Source organism: Muscardinus avellanarius (genome assembly GCF_963383645.1).
Source record: "Muscardinus avellanarius genome assembly, chromosome: 14".
NCBI classification, from domain to species: Eukaryota; Metazoa; Chordata; class Mammalia; order Rodentia; family Gliridae; genus Muscardinus; species Muscardinus avellanarius.
Window position 1 is genome coordinate 77,942,209 of NC_137800.1, and position 18,784 is coordinate 77,960,992.

Sequence of the window (18,784 nt, forward strand, 5' to 3'; positions counted from 1 at the left end):
AGGGTTCCTGGCCTCCGTTTCCCCGTCCCAGGCAGCCTGGCTTCCATGGGTGCCCGGCCACACACTTCTCCAGGTAGGAAAGTGGCCAAAGAAGATGGTGTGTGGCCCTCAGGGGCACTGAATCTGGCAAGACCAAGGAGGGGAGGGGTGCACCTGTTGGGGCCGGGGCCTTTCCTCAGAGTTTAGGGATTGCCCGAATCATTCCAGAGTGTATTTACTTTCTTAAAGTCAAGTAAGTTTTCCTATGTTCGTGTTCCTTTCTCATCAGATGAAAAGTGATGATGCTTTTCTGTGTGTCGTGGCGGCAACTGGAGACCAGGGACTCATAGGACAGGCTGGGCATGTTTCAGAAGGGACAGGCAGAGGATGCTGGTTGCCTGCATTTGAGAGCAGGACGACTTGAGCTTAGAAACCTCCAGCACTGGGGTGTCCCAGGGACTAATCTCCACCTGGGCAGGGGTTCTGCTGTAAAGGCAGGCAGAGACTTACAGAGGCCAAACTCACGGTGCTCTGCCCCATCCCAGCAGAGCCGGGATTTTCAAGGTTCCCCTGGAGCTGAGCCTTCCCAGTTCCCGTCTCATTAATACACTCCAGAGAGCCGGTGTCCTGTTGAGGCTCAGCCCCGGGAGGCCTCCACTGCATTTTGGTTGCCTCTTCCCCCTCTCTTGCCATCTGGGCTTTCCCTCACTGGGAATTAGCGCCTTCATTTTAAAGGCAATGGCATGCCTCATTGGCCACATCCTCCAACTTAAAACACTCGGGCTCTTTTCAAATATTCAAACTGAGCAGGTGTGATACTGCATGCCTGGAATCCCAGTACTGCAGAGTCTGAGACAGGAGAATCGCAGTTTTGAAGGGCAGCCTCAGCAGCTTAGTGAGACCCTGTTTCAGAATTAAAAAAATAAAAGCCGGGTGTGGTGGTGCACACTTGTAATTCCAGGACTCAGGAGGCTAAGACAGGAGGATCCAGGTCCGCAGCCAGTCTCAGCTACTTAATGAAGCCCTCCCCAACTTAGTGAGACCTTGTTTCAAAATAAAGAATAAACAGTAGGGCGAAGGGTATAACTCAGAGGCAGAATGCCCCCGGGTTCCATCCTCAGTATCAAAAACAAACAAAGCCAGTTATTAAAACTGGAGGAGAAAAAAGCACCAAGCCCTTCAGTGAGATCAAGATAGCCGACAAGGGGGATTATTTTTTCCCCCCAGAATAGTACCAAATCCACCAGAGGCAGGGTGCTCTAAAGATTTCTTATTTTATAAAAATGGATTGAAAAGGACTTTCATACTAAAGATTTTTTAGTTTGTTTGCTTGCCATAAGTAATTTGCCACTGAGGTGACCTTTTTCCTGTGCTTTGATGGAGCAGTGTACTCCATGGACACAACACTCAGATCGGGCTCCAGTTTCACCTCTCAGGGAAATTGGATTTGGAATTTTTTTCCCTCTACAACTAAGCCTATCTAAGATGTCATAGGAAATATTTTTCTAAATAAGATGAGTTTCAGAGATGAAGATTGTATCTAAATATCAAAGTATCGCTGGATTAGGATCGGCCTATTTATTTTGGATATTAACTTGAAAAGATTGGCAAGTACCTGCTGTCCTAAAATAGAAGCGAGAGGGAGACAGAATGCGTACAAACTACCTATTAGTCCCAAAGGAGGGGAGACATTTGCTTGAGGTTAAACAAGTACTTTTATCAGTCATCTCCAGTGGAAAGGCACCCTCTGACAGTTTCCTGTGAACCAGCCAGAGTCCCCTTCAGAGTAGCTGGTTCCCGATGGCAGTAGGCTCCCAGCTCAAACAAACACATGCTTTTTCTAACAGAGCCAAAGAAACGAATGGCGGCCGTTAGCTAGGGGGTCATTTAGCACTACACCAGCTTTTAAGTGGCCCCCTTCTCCTGAAACTCACGTGTGCGCATATACACACGCGCGGGCTTCACTTGAAGTGTCTGCTCACGCCATCAGTCTGACAGCTGACTTGGAAGGCATTGAAAGTGTGAGGTTTTCATTGTTATCGTCTCGATTGTCTTCATTGCATGGGGCAGCCAAGAGCAGAATATCAAAGGCCTGTCCAAAAGGGGCTGGCCAGCCGCTGGGGAATTCTCTGGTCTGCCGTCCATGTGCCTCCATATGCCTCAGGAGAGCAGGCGTCTGGCAGTGGCCAAAGTCCCTCCGTAGCCTGGTAGCTCCTCCCAGAAAGGTCTTCCATTCTTCAGGATTTCCAGATCCTGGCGCTTCTGGAAGACAGCACCCACCTTGGATGGGATCGTGGAGAATCAAGGGACTTCAAGGGCCACCTGAGGAACTTCAAGTAGATTGTGGATGTTAGTTACTAGCCAAGTGTAGGTTTTGATTTATTCACTGTATCAAATGTAAGAAGTTAATCATACTAATGTAAGAAGTTAATAAAAGGGAGAAATCAGTGTGGGGCATACAAAAACTGTCTACTATTGTCATAATTCTATAAATCTAAACTGTTCTTAAGTAAAGTTTATATTTAAAAAAAAAAATTAAGCTTTCAGCCAGGCCTGCTGGTGCATACCTGTAAGCCTAATACTTTGGTGGCTGAGAAAAGAGGATTGCATGTTTGAGAGCAGAATCAACAACTTACTGAGACCCTATTTCAAAATAAAAAGACAGCTGGGCATGGTGGCACACGCTTGAAATCCCAGTACTCGGGAGGCTGACGCTGGAGGATCCAGGTTCGAGGACAGCCTCAGCTACTTAGTGAGGCCCTCCACAACTTAGTGAGACCCTGTTTCAAAATAGAGAATAAAAAATAGTGTGGCTCAGATGTAGAATGCCCCTGGGTTCAACCTCTAGTACCACAAAACAAAACTCAAAAACAAAGTGAATGTTCTGAAATTTATTTTTTTCCTTAGGTTTTAGTGCCAAAAAACCCTTCATTCATGGGGAAAATGGTCGAAGTGGACATTAATGAATCAGGAAAACATTTTATGAAAGGGCAGCCAGTGTCGGACGCCAAAGTATACACACCATCCATCAGCAAACCATTAGCAAAAGGAGAAGTCTCAGGTTTAACAAAGGTAAGCCAAAGATGCTTTCTTCTGCACCCTGCTAGCGAGACAGCAGCGTGGAAGCACAGCGATTCCAGAGCTGCCTCTGCCGTCATTTACACTTCCCGTTTTACGTACGTATGAGGCCTTAATGGCCCCTGCACATTGAAATCTGAATCAGAAGGATGCATTTCTGCCGGTGCCTATAGTTTTGCATCCCTGCCTATAAAGGGAGTGAGCTGGTTTCACTTCCAGGCTAGGAGCAGAGGGGAAAAAGTACATTACTTGCAGGAAAAACATAGAGCGCTGAAGATGGTCAGACCCCGTAGGTCTGTTTCTGCACCAGGACATCCTGAGCTGAAGGGAATTAGGAAAGAAAGGGTGTTTCCTTCCCTGCAAAGCTGTTTGCAGTATAGCAGAAGCCTGGAGTTGAGCAGGCTCTAAAGCATACGTCTGTGTGGTTATTGTGCCTTTTGCTGGGGTGTTAGCTGGATGTCTACTGTAGTCATGTGGAGTGAGAATTAAACATTTTTTTCTTTCTATGAAAAGTAACCTGACCCCTCTTCTATACCTTGGTGAGTATGGCTGTTTGCCAAGCTCTCTCTTACATTTCATTGAGCTCCAGTTGTAAAAGCTGATGGGGTGTGAAATGAAAATGTGTATCACATTTCTAAGCATCATTTGATGTCCTTTCTCCAACACGATTGTTAAGCGCTCCAAAAACAGTAGATAGCAATGACTTCACATACGGAGAGAAAGATTACTGATATTTATCTGGCCTCGAAATTCCAAAATGGTTTTAATCTGTGTATGTCCGGCAAATGAATTGCAAGGGCGTGTTAATCAACACAAAGGAACTATGGCTGTCCTTTGGAAATAGTGGCGAAGAGTGTACTGTTACGTGTTCAGGCTGATGTGACGCTGGGCTCTCGGATCCAGCAGGAGCGGCATGGGTGAGCCTCACGGGGTGTGTGAAGGAGTTGCTTGCCCAGCCATCTGACCCGGAGACTAGCTCTAGTCAAAACCCTGACAAAGATGTTACGCTGCTACCAACTGATAAACATAGCCGTGAATGCTTGCTATTGTTTTATTTTTTTTTAATCTTATTTGGGGGTCAATATGAATGTCTTAAAAGGAACAGTGATCTAGCGTTTAAATTATATTGTCAGCCAGACGTGGTGGTGCACCATGTGATCCTAGGACAGGGGGATCGCAGACTCAAGGACAGCTTCAGCTATTTAGTGACTCTCAGTAACCTAGCAAGACCCTGTTTCAAAAACAAAATTAAAAAAGGGCTAGAGGTGTCATTTGGAAGTAGGATGCCCTGGGCTCATTTCATTCTCTAGTACAATGTGCACACGCACACGCACACACACTCACACACACACGCACTATACATACTTAATATGTGTACATATGTATATATATATGTGTGTGTGTGTGTGTGTATACATAGCTAGTATTTTATATTGCTTTTCCAATTTATATTGGCTTTAATATGTTGGTTAATACTTTTGAAGTTTTTTAAGGAAGTTGGTTATGTTTGTTTAATCTCTTATTTTCCTACGTAGCGTGCTGCTACAAAGGTCACAACAAATGCTAAATTTTTATTTCAAAGACGCTGCCTGGTTTAATTCTGTCCTATGTGCCTATTATAAAGAACAGTGATCTAATACTTCATCATTAATAACACATAAATAAGGACAAGTCACATCCTTCTAATAATTCTGAAGCATGATACTACTTTTGAAAAGGTCCACGTCATTTAAAATCTCTAGGGCTGTGGGGCATACTTTTCTACTCTCCCCCACTTCTTCCAGTCTAGAACACAGGGTCCTCACCAGCCCTTTTCTGCTCAGGATGGCCCAAGGGCCTTAGGATAAGACAAGGGAAAAAGTCAGGAGATTGCTGGCCCCTGGGCCTAAAAGTAGACTGCTGTGTCTTACATGAAGCCGAAGGGTCAAGAACATTGATTTCAGCCGGGCGTGGTAGCGCACGCTTGTGATCCCCGTGCTTGGGAGGCTGAGACAGGAGGATCGCACAGGTTCGAAGCCAGCCTCAGCTACTTAGTGAGGCTCTCAGCAACTTAGTGAGACCCTGTTTCCAAATAAAATATATAAAAGGTCTGGGAGTATAGCCTGGAGGTAGAAAGCCTCTGGGTTCCACCCCCAGTACCACACACACAAAAAAAAAAAAAAAGAAAAAAAGAAAAAAAGAAAAAAAAGAACATTGATTTGTGTATTAGGGGAAGTATTAGCCGAGTCTTTTATCTTTTCACCATTTGTGACTTCCTCTAGATTGGTGAACATTGTATTTACTCTTTCTTATTATTTGTCAGCTTTTAAAGATATGCAGAACTTGCAAGGCTCAAAGACCCTGTTAGTGAATGTATTCTAGTATTTTCTCTTGGGTTTTGCTTACAAGTGAACCAAAACAACATAGCTGGGGCAAGGAGAGCTGCTATTTCCATAGGATTTTCAAGTAGATGGTAGAGGCGGTAATCACATCTCAGGCCTTGCGAGCCCTTGCACAGTGGATAGAGGCGCAGGAGCTCTTGAGTGGAAAGGCCAGCCTGACTCTGGGTGGACAGGTGTGGCCTGGCTTTGCCTCTGGGCTCACCAGTTTGCTGTGGGCACGTGGTTTCTGGTAGCTTCAGTTTTTTCTGTCAAGTGGGAACAGTCATGTTTATCTCTAGAGGCTGGTTAAAGGAATATATTCAATAGTACCTGTGAACCACTTGATGTTATTTCTGGCACAAAGTCCATAGAGGTTCTTTTCCCTTCTTTCCAAATCCAGTTGCTTCTAAAAAGATCAGCCTCTCAGGCCGGGCGTGGCGGCGCACGCTTGTAATCCCCGCGCTTGGGAGGCAGAGGCAGGAGGATCACACTGGTTCGGAGCCAGCCTCACTGGCTTAAGAGACCCTGTTTCCACATAAAGTTAAAAAATAGGTCTGGGAGTGTAGCCCGTGGGAGTGTAGCCTGGAGGTAGAAGGGCTTCCAGGAACCTCAGTACCACCAAAAAAAAAAAAAAAAAAAAAAAAAAAATCAGCCTCTGAAGACTCTCTCAGCTAGCATTTTCTTTTGGTTGCTAATTATTTGAGCCACGGCCATTCAGTTCCATGTATTTGTAGCATATGGCAGAATCTCCCTCGCCTTGGCAGCCGAGTAATATTTTATTGGATGTATATTCTAAATTTCGTGTATCAATTCACCCCATCAGCAGGCATTTGGGTGGCTTCTGCCTTTTATCTATTGTAAATAACGTTTGCCACGAACACGGGCGTGCAGATCTCTCTACAATTCCCTGCTTTCTGTTCTTTTGGATATTTACTCCCAAATTGGACTGCTGAATCGTCTGGCGACTGTTTTTAGTTCTTTAAGGAATTGCTGCTCTGTGCTCTGTAGCAACTGGGCCATTTTGCGTGCTCAGCATCAGTGCTCAAGGGCTCCCGTCTCTGTGCCTTTGCCAACTCTTACATTCTGTGTTTTTGATAGTCACTCCCCTGATGGGCGTGGGTCAAGCGTGTGATTTTAAACCCAGGGCTCTGCTGCTGCCCTGCAGTCTGCAGTTGCAGGAGTCTTGTTTGATAACTTCTGGATGGTAGCTCCTAGTGACATTCCAGAAAAAGCTTATAGTGGGTGGGGGGGGGGGAGAACATGAATATGGATTAATCATATCCTGTGTGTCTTCAGCTAAAAATGGGTGTGCGAGGGGTATGCCTGCCTTAGGAAGATCCGAGTATTCAAACACTGCTGCCGTGTGTCTCATTAAAAGCTAAGTGGTTTTTGCTACTGCCTGGTCTGGCCCAGCTTACAAGAAGTCACTTGAATCTTAGCATTTCTTTTTTTTTTTTTTTTTTTTTTTTTTTTTGGTGGTGGTGCTGGGGTTCCTGGAAGCCCTTCTACCTCAGGGCTACACTCCCAGACCTTTTTTTTTTTATTTTTTGGAAACAGGGTCTCCTAAGCCAGTGAAGCTGGCTTCGAACCTGCGCCATCCTCCTGTCTCCGCCTCCCAAGCGCGGGGATTACAAGCGTGCGCACCACGCCCGGCGAATCTTAGCATTTCTCAGATCAACACTTAAGAAGTCAGAGCTGATCTGTGCCCGGGAGAAAAGAGAAAAGAAGACCGTTTTCTTCTCTAATTTTAAATGTATAGTCACTTTATTGCAAAAGTTTTCTCGTTTTGAGTCATTAGCAGAAAACCTCTTTAAAGAAAGAGATGGCGTGGTTTTGTGGAGGAGCTGGAGGAGCTGGAGTCTTTGCTATGAAAATCCCAGCGGTTTAGGAGGCTGAGGCAGGAGGATCACAAGTTCAAGGCCAGCCTGGTCAATTTAGTGAGTCCTGTCTCAAAATATAAAATACAAAGGTCTGGGGACGTAGTTCAGATGACGGTGACAGTCCCTATGATAATAAACAGCTTAACTTCCTTGAAACATAGTCTTTCTTTATAAAGTGGAGTTGGCAGCTGATTCACAGAGGAGTAGGTCAGATCATGTGGACAGAGCCCAGTGAATGGTACGTAAAGGAAAGGACTCAATAAGCATAACCCTAAAAAGCAGCAATTTCCTGGCTTTTATTTTGATTTTTAAAAATTTTTTATTGGTACATTATATTCATACATCATAATGTGGTAAAAAAAAAACTTGTGTAGACACACATGCACACATCACCCAGTTACCCCCGACCCAGTCCCCACCCCACTCCTTCCCCATCCCTCCCTTGCATGCTTGACTTAGTGGGTGACTATGATAAGAATAAGTACATCATGTGCTTTAGAGAGTTTCCTTCTTATTTAAAAAAATTTTAAGCACTGTGAATCCTCTGGTTTTCAGTATACAGTATAACAACTACAAACATGGCTTCTGAGTCCTCTGGGGTGGCACATGCCTGTAATCCCAGTACTTGGGAGGCTGAGATAGGAGGATAGAAGATTTGAGGCCAGCCTCAGCGACTAGAGACCATGTTTCAAAATTAAAACAGCTGGGGATGGAGCTCAATAGTGGAGCCCCCACACACACACACACCCCACTGTGGATTATGAATTCTCATAACCAGTTTAAATCCTTGTTCCACCACCTATTTAAAAAAATGCAATCTTGGAGATAATCATTCCACCTCAGTTTTCTCCTCTGTAAATAAGGTTAATAGTATATGTTTTATAGGATGTACATAAAAACGACTTAGTTACTAAATGTCGGTGGCTATTACCTACAAAAGAGCACATTGTTATGTTGTCTCAAATGTATTTATCAGCCATTGATTTCTTGCAAAACGGCAGACGAAACCAGATCAGCCGGCAGGGTTCCTCTACATAATAAGAATGAAAAATTATCAGAGAGATTCATTTACAAGCCTAGAGCATTAGCTGTTCTTGCCGACAGGTGTTTCTTCCTCTCGTTCATTTCTCGTGTTGCTCTTAAGGGAGAATGTTCTAGAATGGAGACCCGGCCCTTCCTTGCCGTTTCTCACGCGTTCAGGGGCGGCCGCCCCAGGGTGCCCGGCTGCACCTGTTTCTCATCTGCTGGACGTTGATGCTAACGAAGGATTCACTTGGGCAGTTAGATAGCTCAGCCCAGCGCGTCCGGCTGCGCCTGGACAGGAAGCAGAAGTTTCCGAGGGTGGCGTGATCTGCCTCATTACCAAAGGGCCAGCAGGACATTCAGGTGGACTGGGTTTTATGTACAGACGACGCTGTATTTTCAGAGCTTTGACCCTTAGAAAAACACCGTTAAAAATGCTTTCCTCTTCAGCTCACGTTCGTTTCCAAAAGCACTGGAGTGAAAGGGTCTATTAGTTCAGGGCCAGATTCAAAAGCACAGGAAAACTACATTCAGGACGTTAAGAAATGGCTTAATAATTAAATGAAAACAGTTGAAAGTGGATCTAATTTCAAACGGATCAGCTAACCGTGTTAGAAGCAAATGAGGGTGTGTTCCTTCCTATTTTCCTTCTACCCCCAAGATATTGGCTCCAATTGCAAGAGGTCTCTCCAGGTCCTCCTGGTGTTTTTTTTTTTCTTTTTAAACTTTACATAAGACTAAATTTGGTATTGCCTGTCATACATTAATATTTTATGCTTTTCCTGCTCTCACGTTGCATCTAGCTTTTCTGGCTGACCAGTTAGGATGAACTAGCGTTCTGCGGTCTAGACAAGCAGCTCCCATTCTGTGCCGCTGAACTTTGTTTTATTGACATTGTCACCGAATGGTTGTGAGTATGTCAGTGTCGACTGTGTTTTAATAAACACAGTACCTTCCACGCACCAATCCGAGTTCCATCCAAAGTACCATCAGAGTGAGCTGATTCTAAACAATTAGCTTTGATTTCCTTTGCATCGCTGATTATGCAATCACTGGTGATAATTCTCCTCCTCCTGAGGGTTGTAGCTAGGGCGTCGTGAGGGGAATTGCATGCATCAAAGAACTAATTGTGCCTTGATAATAATAGCTACCATTTAGTGAGTCTCTACTATGTGCTCAGTACGGAGACTGCTCGCAAGGCCTCAATTCGTTACTCTAGCCGGGGCCGGGACAGATGAACACAGTGAAAACAGTATTCTCTGCATTGCTCTGATGCTCACAAAAGGCGCCATTGGATAAGGAAGAAACAGAAGAAACAGCGAATGGAAACAAAGGCATCTACAGATCCCCAGAGCAAGGAAGACTAAGCGCAAGAGCGAAGAAGCAGGCCCAAGGGTGTGGTCTACTCACAAATGCCACACGAAGGACACACCTGGCTTCTTATGTGTTTCCACTTTATTTACCATCGCATGTGGGCAGTGGACTCAAAACTGGAGATAGAAATAATGAAAGTGTTTGTATTAGTCAAGTTTCTGTTACTATGACAAAATACCCGAGAGGAGCAACTTGAGGAATGAAGGAAATTGGCTCACCAACAAGGAGATTTCAGTCCGCAGCCAGCCAGCTCCAGTGCTTTGGGCCTGAGGCAGGACCGTGACCGTGGGGGCATGTGGTGGAGGAGGCTTCTTACCTCATGGCACCTGGAAAGCAGAGGAAGGAGAAGGGTCCTGGGACAAAATATACCCATGGCCTCAGTCACCTGCTTCCTTCAGCTGGGTTCTCGGCTCCCATTCGGCTGTGAGCTCAATGAGGTTAGAGCCCTCGTGATCCAACCACTGCCCCAGGGCCCCACCTCTGAACACCACAGCACTGGGGGCCAAGCCTTTAACACATGAGCCTTTGAGGACATAACAGACCCAAGCTATCACAGTGATCTTGGCTTTTGAGGGAATTTGAGCAGGCTGTTCTTCTGGCAGTACCACTTTTCTGTTGTGACTGATGGGATAAGACTAGAGCAAAGATGTCCTCTTAAGGAAATATACTGGCTGACCACAGGATGTGCTGCCCTGTGGTGCAACAAATTAAGGGTTTTTACCAAGTCTGTTAAGTGTGAGAGGTTTTCTTGCTCATGGGAGCACTGAGTAGAAGGGCTTCTTTGCTAGGGCCAAAGCTGTGTTATAGCAGCAGCAAGACCTGAAAGGCTGGGGGAGGAGGCACCAGGAGAATAGCGTCTCCCGTGGTGACTGGGACCAGCCGTCCAGACCTGCCCCTCAGCACCCTCAGGTCGACTACTTCTCCTTTAAATGTCTTTGCCTGTTTACTTAGTTGATGGCTACCAGTGTCAGATACTGTTAGAGACTCCTGGTTTGCATCTGTTATCCCGGCTTCATTCATAATAGTGCCTTCTTTTTTTTTTCACTCTCCAAAATGGGATGGTTGGGATGATAAATTATTTTAGTACTTTATGAATTCCTAAGGTTGATCAAGCACTGCATCAGGCAGTGCTTCGAATGTAGAATCTGAGATGTGACCCCGCTCTCAAAGATATCGAAGTCTGGTCAGAAAAAGAGATGTGCTGTGGTCTGAATGTGTGCATCTCCCCCAAATCCACACGTGGAAACCCAGTCGCTAATGGGATGGCGTGTGGAGGTGGGGCTTCGGAGGCGATTAGGATGTAGGGGGCAGAGCCCCACGTGTGAGATGAGTAGACCTTTATAGAGCCGGCCCCTGGATCTTCCTTGCTCTTTCCCCCATGTGAGGACGCAGCAAGCAGCAGACACCCGCCTCCTGATCTTAGAATTCCCAGACTCCAGAACTGGGGGAAATGAATCTGTGTTGCTCACAAGCTGTCTAGCATATGGCAATTTTGTGATACTCGCCCACATAAACTAACCCAGGAGGTACAGGTGTGGCAACCAGTAAAACATCAAATGCTAAGTTGAGTGTCATCAGATCACAAGCAGTTGGACGGTGTTTGGAGAGGTGTCAAGGAATGGACAGGACACAGGTTGTTTGTTTGTTTGTTTGTTTGTTTTTGCAGACAACAGGCAGTCATGGTTTGTAAAGGGATACAGAGTACAAAGTAGGACAAAGAATCATTGGCAGAGCTGGGAAGCAGCACGTTTGCTATGTTTTCCAGAAGTAAAACCCAGAACCGCGCAGGAGCTGCTGCTGAGAGGTGCTGCCTCTGCCCCAGGAGGACAGAAGCCCGCACCCGCCCGCTTCCCCAGACTCCCCCATGGATACCTCCTGTGTGTTATAAATGGTCTGGAACCTGGGTCTCACATTTGTGCCCTGTGGACAAGGGAGGCTGGGAAATGATTTTGGGAATCTCTGTCAGGAAGGTTGAATTTACAGTGTGGGCAGCTTTCAATGTGGAAAAGATACTCAAACAATTTCCACTCCAGAGAGTTTCCTGGATGTGATGAGATCAGAATGGACTTTGAAGGTGAGAAGGACTTAATCAGGTAAGCGGGAAAGGGAGTTCTCCTCACTGCGAAATGAACATAATTCATGTAACTGAATGCACAGGACTCTCTCTGACTTTATTTGGCCTCTCTAAGCAATTGTGGACAGTTGGAAGGCGGAGAGAAATCATGTTCGGCAGAAAGACTGGGATCTCTGGGTTTTGAAAATCAAATAAGATTTATACCTAACGTCTATTGGACAAAGCCACATTTTGTCCAAGATTAGCTAGATTGTGCAGCAGTAACTAATTGACCTTGAAAGCGAGTCTTACCGCAACAAAGGTCTATTCCCTGCTCACACTGGGTGTCTAGGACCATTCAGGGCTAGGGATGGTCTGCTCCACACAGTCACCGAGCGAGAGACCCGGACTGGATGCACAGCCAGGAGAGAAGCCTGGCACAGCAAGCCTCCCGCCGCCGGGCACGGCAGTGGCACGCGGTGTTTCTTTTCACAAGCACTGGTCAGAACTCTTCGCCTGGCCCCACCCAGCTCAAGAGTCTGGGAAATGCATTCTGTATAAACAAGGAAGAGAAGATATGGATGGAGACTAGAAGTTTCTACCTTGCATGTGGCAGGATTTTGAGCACAAGAATAATACAGCGAGTTGCCCTGGGAAGGAAGCTCCTGGTGCACGGCTGTCTGGCCCGGTGAGCTCACCGCCAGCTTCAGCCCCTGCCTTGCTGTCCGCCCATGGTTGGTGCTCAGCACATAGTTTTTGAATGAACTTGGCTTTTAGTGACATGCAGGGTTCTCCGTCAGAAGCAGGGAAGTTGGTAGCACATGATATGTTGAAATCTCCTATTGCTGCAACCTGGGACGTTAATAGATTCTTTGAGCGTCGAACAAATCACAGTCAAACCATTGCGCCCGCTCTTTGAAGTCGTTTGACATCTTGATAAGCAGATTGCAAAAGCTCCTTCATAAACTGATAACAATCTTGTACAGTTAGATTCTTTTCGTGGGAACTCTGAGGGGAAGTACTTTCAAGCGGGGCTGGCTTCTCACCATAACTCTCCGTGTTCCTTGTGTACGCGCCGCGTACTGTGCTTCCCGTCCAGAACCGCCTTTGCTGCACCCCGCAGATTTTTGGTCAGTCATGCCTCCGTTTGCTTCTGCTTCGCGAAACGGTTTGCTTTGCCTTTTAACTTACTCGATTTCGATCGGTCATTCAGGAACACGCTATTCAATTTTCACGTCTTCGTATATTTGACATTATTGTCCTTGTGCGTTTTCATTTTTATCGCAGGTGGTTGGATAAGACACCTTGTGTGCTTGTTGTGTGCGTTCTTTTCTCTTTCCACCTCTCTGACTGTTTTTATCTTTGTGATGTGGACGTTTTCTCCCAGGCTGAGGTTTGCTTCTCCTCTCTCTTTCTGTATCTCTGCTTCTAGGGTGTTCTGTTCGTTTGGGGCTATCATGGCTGGGTTCTCATCCTTTCCTTTCCACTGTGGTTCTCCCATAAGTGTTTCTTGCAGGGCTGCCCCGATGGTGATGAATCACCACACATTCTGCTCTTCTGGGAATGACATTATTTCTCCTTCATTTCTAGAGGATAGTTCTGCTGAATGTAATATTCTTGGGTGCGTGGCTGTGTGTGTGTGTGTGTGTGTGTGTGTGTGTGTGTGTGTGTGTGTTCTTTCAGGCTTTGAATATATCATCCCCTTCTTTTTCTTCTGGCTTGTAAGTTTTTTGCTAAGAAATCTGCTGTAAGTCTTATGGGCATAGAGAAGGGTATAAGTGACTTATACTTTTATCTTGCTCTTTTTAGAATTCTATCTTTGTCACATACTTTTGACTATAATATGCCTTGGTAGAGATCTTTTTGCGGGGTGGGGGGTGTAGGGATGGAACCCAGGGGCATTCGACCTCCGAGCTACACCCCCCGCCCTATTTTTCATTATTTATTTTGAAACAAGATCTCACTGAGTTGCAGAGGGCCTAAGTAGCTGAGGCTGTCCGCGAACCGCGGTCCTCCTGTCTCAGCCTCCCGAATGCTGGTATTTTCAAGCATGCGCCACCACGCCCGGCTGAGGTTCTGATATCTGGATGTGCATATATCTTTGAAGATTCGGGAAATTTTCAGCTGTTATTTTGTGAAATGGGTTTTCAGTGCCTTCCCCTTTACTTCTCCTGGAATTCTAATAACATGAATATTTGCCTACTTAATAGTGTCCCATGTGTCTTCTAGGCTTTCTTCGTTCTCTTTTTTCTTTTTTCTGATTGTTTGTTTTGCCTTACCCAGTTAACTCTAAAGACCTATCTTAGTTGGGTATGGTGGCCCATAACTTGTAATCCCAGTACTTGGCAGACTGATACAAGAGGGTCACAGGTCACGGCCAACCTCAGCTACTTAGTGAGTCCCTCTGCAACTTAGACCATGTTTCAGTATAAAGAATAAAATGTCTGGGGATGTAGCTGGGAGGAAAAATGCCCCCGGGTTTAATCCCCAGTACCACAAAAAACATTTCTGTGGTTTCTTCTAATTCGTTGTGGATGCTCCCAGTTGTGATTTGTATTTAGTTGTTTGAAGTTTTTAACTTTAACATTGCTTCTTTCTTAGGATTTGTTGCTTTCATAGCTTTCTCATCCATACCTTGAATCAATTCGTCTCATTTCCTCGCGTCAACTGTCTGTATTCTCTTGCTTCTTCCTGAGTTGCCTGAGGATCCTCATTTTGAATTCTTTGTCAGGAATTTCATGGGTTGTTTTCAAATTGGGACCTATCTCCTGGAAACTTATTGTGTTCTTTTGGATGTCATGTCTCCTTCCAGCTGTGTGTGTGTGTGTGTGTGTGTGTGTGTATGTGTGTGTGTGTGTGTGTGTGTCCCCTATGATGTCTGCACGTCTGGTAGAACACCAGATGCTTCCAATTTTATGGAGTAGATTGTGTAGAAAGAGGTTTTCTCATTTGGATGAGATGTAAGGTGTCACTTGGGTAGGTACTTTGGCTTGGGTAGCAGGTGAACTAAAATGTGTAGCCTTAATTCTTCAATTCTTCAGCTAACATTGGTGGCAGCCAGTCTCCGAGTGCCTCAATAGTCTAGACTGCAATGGCTGCTCTATGATTTTGTAGTGTGTGTAGACTTGCAAAGGTAGACGTCCTCGGACCCCACAGAGTCAAGCACTGATGTCGCTTGGACTTATGACAGCAGCTGTCTTAGCGTCAGTGAAGCAGGATATGGGAAAGACTGTGCAGATCCCACAGGGCAAGCCCAGGTGATGCCACAGGTCGTGACATCAGCAGCCACATCCCAGAACCACAGGACATGAAGGTGTCCCTTCCCTAGGACTTTAGGATGGATGTAGGAGATGCCAGGGCCAGTGGTACCAGCAGCTGCAATTCCAGAGCCACAAGATGGAATAGACCTTCTTAGATCCTGTGGGGTGAGCACAGGAAATTCTGGGGCCTTTGGCACCAATAACTGCATATTCGAGGTTGTGGAACAAAAGGGGGACTTGCCTTAGATTTCATGGGGGCAATCCCAGGTGGCCCTGGGGATTCTAGCATTGCCTGCTGCTTTCCTGGAGTTACGGGACCTAGTAAATGGTACCTTCTTTAGCTTCTGATGCCGGGCATGGGTGGTGCCAGAGCTTTTTGCTGCAGCAGCTACAGTCCCAAAATTATGGGCTGGGGAGGAGACCTTTCCTCACCTGGTCCCTCAAGGACCGGTGGTTCCAAATTTAGTGCGTTGGTAGCCGTGTTCCAGGTTTTGCAGGCTATGGGTAGAACTTTCCCCTGAACCCATGGGACAGGCACGGGCAATGCCAGGGATTTTTACACCAGTAGCCATAATCCCAAGGACGCTGGTCCCTAGTTTGTGCAGTTGAGACCTGGGCTTGTGGCTTTGGCAGCCAGTGGTCCTGAAGATGCAGGATGCGGAGGGCCCATCCTCCATCTTGCAAGGTCCACAGCAGCCCAGGGGTTCAGGCGGTGTCGGGACCTAAAGCAGGATGGCACCTAGCGATGGCTGTTGTGGCATCCTAGTTTCTGGGAAGGCTCATGGTGAGGTGTTCCTTCTTTGGAGTAGAGCTGTGGCTCTCAGAACACCCAGCTTCCTAAACAGAATGCAAAGCCTGCGAGGACAGTGCCCTTGTCCTGCTGTCAGGCTGGCCAGTCTGCGGCCCTGGTGGAGCTGCTTCAAGCCGTCTCTAGGCAGCGTGCCACCCCGCCCCTCCGCCCTGGCCAGGGAGCCGGGTGAGCTGCGTTTTGCTTCTCTTCTTTTTTCTAGGTTGCTTTTCTGACTCTCCATGATGTTTGGGGTTCCCTTTACTTCCTTGCTGATTTCCAGGGTTCATCCTCAGTCACTCCCTCAGAAGCGTTTTTCCTTCGTTGCCTGGTTCTCCTCTGGCTGCTGGACAGGTGTCCTCAGCCATCTTTGATCTCCCATCCGTTTCTCTGGACTTCTTCACATACTCTGAAGTCAGCTAGATGTGAAGCAAATGTGCCTTCCCGGTTCTGAGCTTGTCTTAACCTCGCTTTAGTGCCTTTTGGGACTTTTTATATTTTTGTGATTTATGAAATATGTCTCTGCCTTAGGGGTTAGAAAGTTTTCCTCCCACAAAACTTTTTTTCACTTTTGCCCTTTATTTAATCTATCTGGAACTTTTTTTTTTTTTCTTTTGGTGGTACTGGGGATGGAACCCTTCTACCTCCGGGCTACACTCCCAGACCTATTTTTTATTTTTTTTATTTGGAAACAGGGTGGCTTCAAACCTGCGTGATCCTCCTGTCTCTGCCTCCCAAGCACAGGGATTACAAGCCTGCGCCACCATGCCTGGCTGGAACTGACTTTTTTTTTCAGGTCTGGGGATGGATCCCAGGGGCATTCGATCTCCGAGCTAAACCCCCTGCCCTGTTTTTTATTCTTTATTTTGAAACAGGGTCTCACTGAGTTGCAGAAGGCCTCACTAAGTAGCTGAGGCTGTCTGCGAACTGTGATCCTCCGGTCTCAGCCTCCCAAATGCTGAGATTACAAGCATGCGCCACCACGCCCGGCTTGGAACTGACTTTTAAATGTTGTGAGTAGCAAGGAGAGGTGATGCACAGCTGTAATCCAAGTACTGGGAGGCTGAGACAGTAGGATCACAGGTTCAAGGCCAATGAGCGGTAACTTAGTGAAACCCTGTTTCAGAATAAAAATGCAATAGGGCTGGAGGTGTATCTCATATGTAGAACATCAGAACACCTCTGGGATCAATTCCCAGTACATACATACATACATACATACATACATACATGTAATAAGGTAGGGATGAAATTTTATTGCTTTATATGAACATAACCCATAATTCCAGAAAATTTTTATCAAAGGTCTCTTTTGCCTACTGGTCTGCAAAGCCTGTTAGAAATCAAGTTTCCACGTATGTGTGAATTGATTTCTAAACCCCCGCTTGGCATCTTTTTGTATTACTTACCTATTGCAGCGTAGCACATTAGCTCATAATTTAGCAACTTAAAACCACACACATTATCACCTCACAGTATCTGGGGGTGAGAAATCTGAGTGCAGCTCACTCAGGTGCCCTTGGCAGGAGGCTCTCAGGCTGCAACTGGAGCACCCGGATGCATAGCCTTAGGCTCGGCTCGGCTGGGGAGGGCCTGCTTCTGAACTCGCTGGCGTGGTGCTGCAGCGCTCAGGTGCCTGTGGGTTGTGGCACTGAGGCTCATTCCTCTCTTGCTTCCCTCTCACAGGGGCTTCTGCACAGGGCAGCTCACAGCATGAAGCACCTTCCCTCCGCACAAGCAAGCAGAGAGAGATGGAAGCTATGGTTCTTCTTAAACCTAATTTTAGAAGCGACACCTCATTATTTGTCACGTATAATCAATTAGAAATGAGTCCGTAAGTTCAGCTCACAGTCAAAGGGATGGTGTTGCCAAGGGTCTGACTGTAAGGAGGCAAGGATCACTGGGGGCCCCGTCAAGGCTGCCCACCATCCTATAGTGATGGCGGTGATTAAATCTGTTAAGGTTAACCTCCCAGACATTTTAAATGACTTTTTACTAGAACTGATGTTTTTTTTATTTTATGAAATGTATTTGTATTCCATTATAATGGAGACTATAGTGCACCAATTAAAAAAAATCTGTGCTCAAAATAAAAACAGAAAGAGACTAAGCATGCCTTGGAATGGATTTTTGGGAGAATGCATAATGGAACTTTAGAAGTGATAGGCAAATAGGTAGAGATGTGGCCTTTCTTCCAATGGTTGAGTTCAGTGTAATTATAGTATGTACCATGTAATTTCTCTTAAATACTTTATCAGCATTTCCAGGCTGAATTGCTATCACAGTGATCTGTAGGAAACATTTTCCATGTTAACTCATCAATTACGAGACTCTTTGAGACAGAACAAAGCACCTGCCATCTCCTTTATTCATTTTATGCAGTTCATGGAACTCAATGATGCTAAAACCATATTTCTAGTATCATTGAAAATGATACTTAGAACTTAAGAGAGGATTGCATTACAATAAATGCTAGCATCATACACAGCCACTTTTCATTTAAAACACAAACCAAACATCTGCCACCACGCTCTCGTGGTTACCTAGTTGGAGGGAATCTCTGAGGGCCAATTATTTTGAGTTGATTACCTAAAGATTAAATTCAATACAGCCAATTGTTATGTTTATCAACATCCTCATTTACCACTTCCTGCACCACAGATGAGGACGGTTTCAGTTGTGGTTTAAGAGATGATTGAAAGGACTTCATCATCAGTAAAGGATCTTGACCTGATTCTTTTTTCTGCACCTGTGGGACAGCTTTTGCACTAACGCTTATCTCCAGCTGCCAATCTGAAATAATGCCACAATCGTGAACCCCGTGATTACAAGCCTCAGAGTTCCAAGTGTGACCTGTGGCCTCGATGTGAAGGCCTGCTCTGTGCACACACGTGTGCTTGCCCACACATATGTAGCTGATGTCTAGTTAGCAAGGGAGACACCTCACGAGTTCTAGAGTAATTCTAAACTTTGACCCAGTAAAGAAATAC

General features: G+C 45.8%; 1 protein-coding gene across 1 annotated transcript in view; it reads left to right on the forward strand.

Moving 5' to 3' along the window:
* CDKAL1 (CDKAL1 threonylcarbamoyladenosine tRNA methylthiotransferase) overlaps nucleotides 1-18,784 on the forward strand; it is a gene marked incomplete at both ends in the record, with an annotated part of 604,736 nt that overhangs the window by 579,214 nt on the left and 6,738 nt on the right. The window contains one exon of the mRNA XM_080710287.1: nucleotides 2,887-3,051. Within this exon, the coding sequence (XP_080566413.1) occupies nucleotides 2,887-3,051 (165 nt within the window). The remainder of the gene's footprint in view (nucleotides 1-2,886; nucleotides 3,052-18,784) is intronic.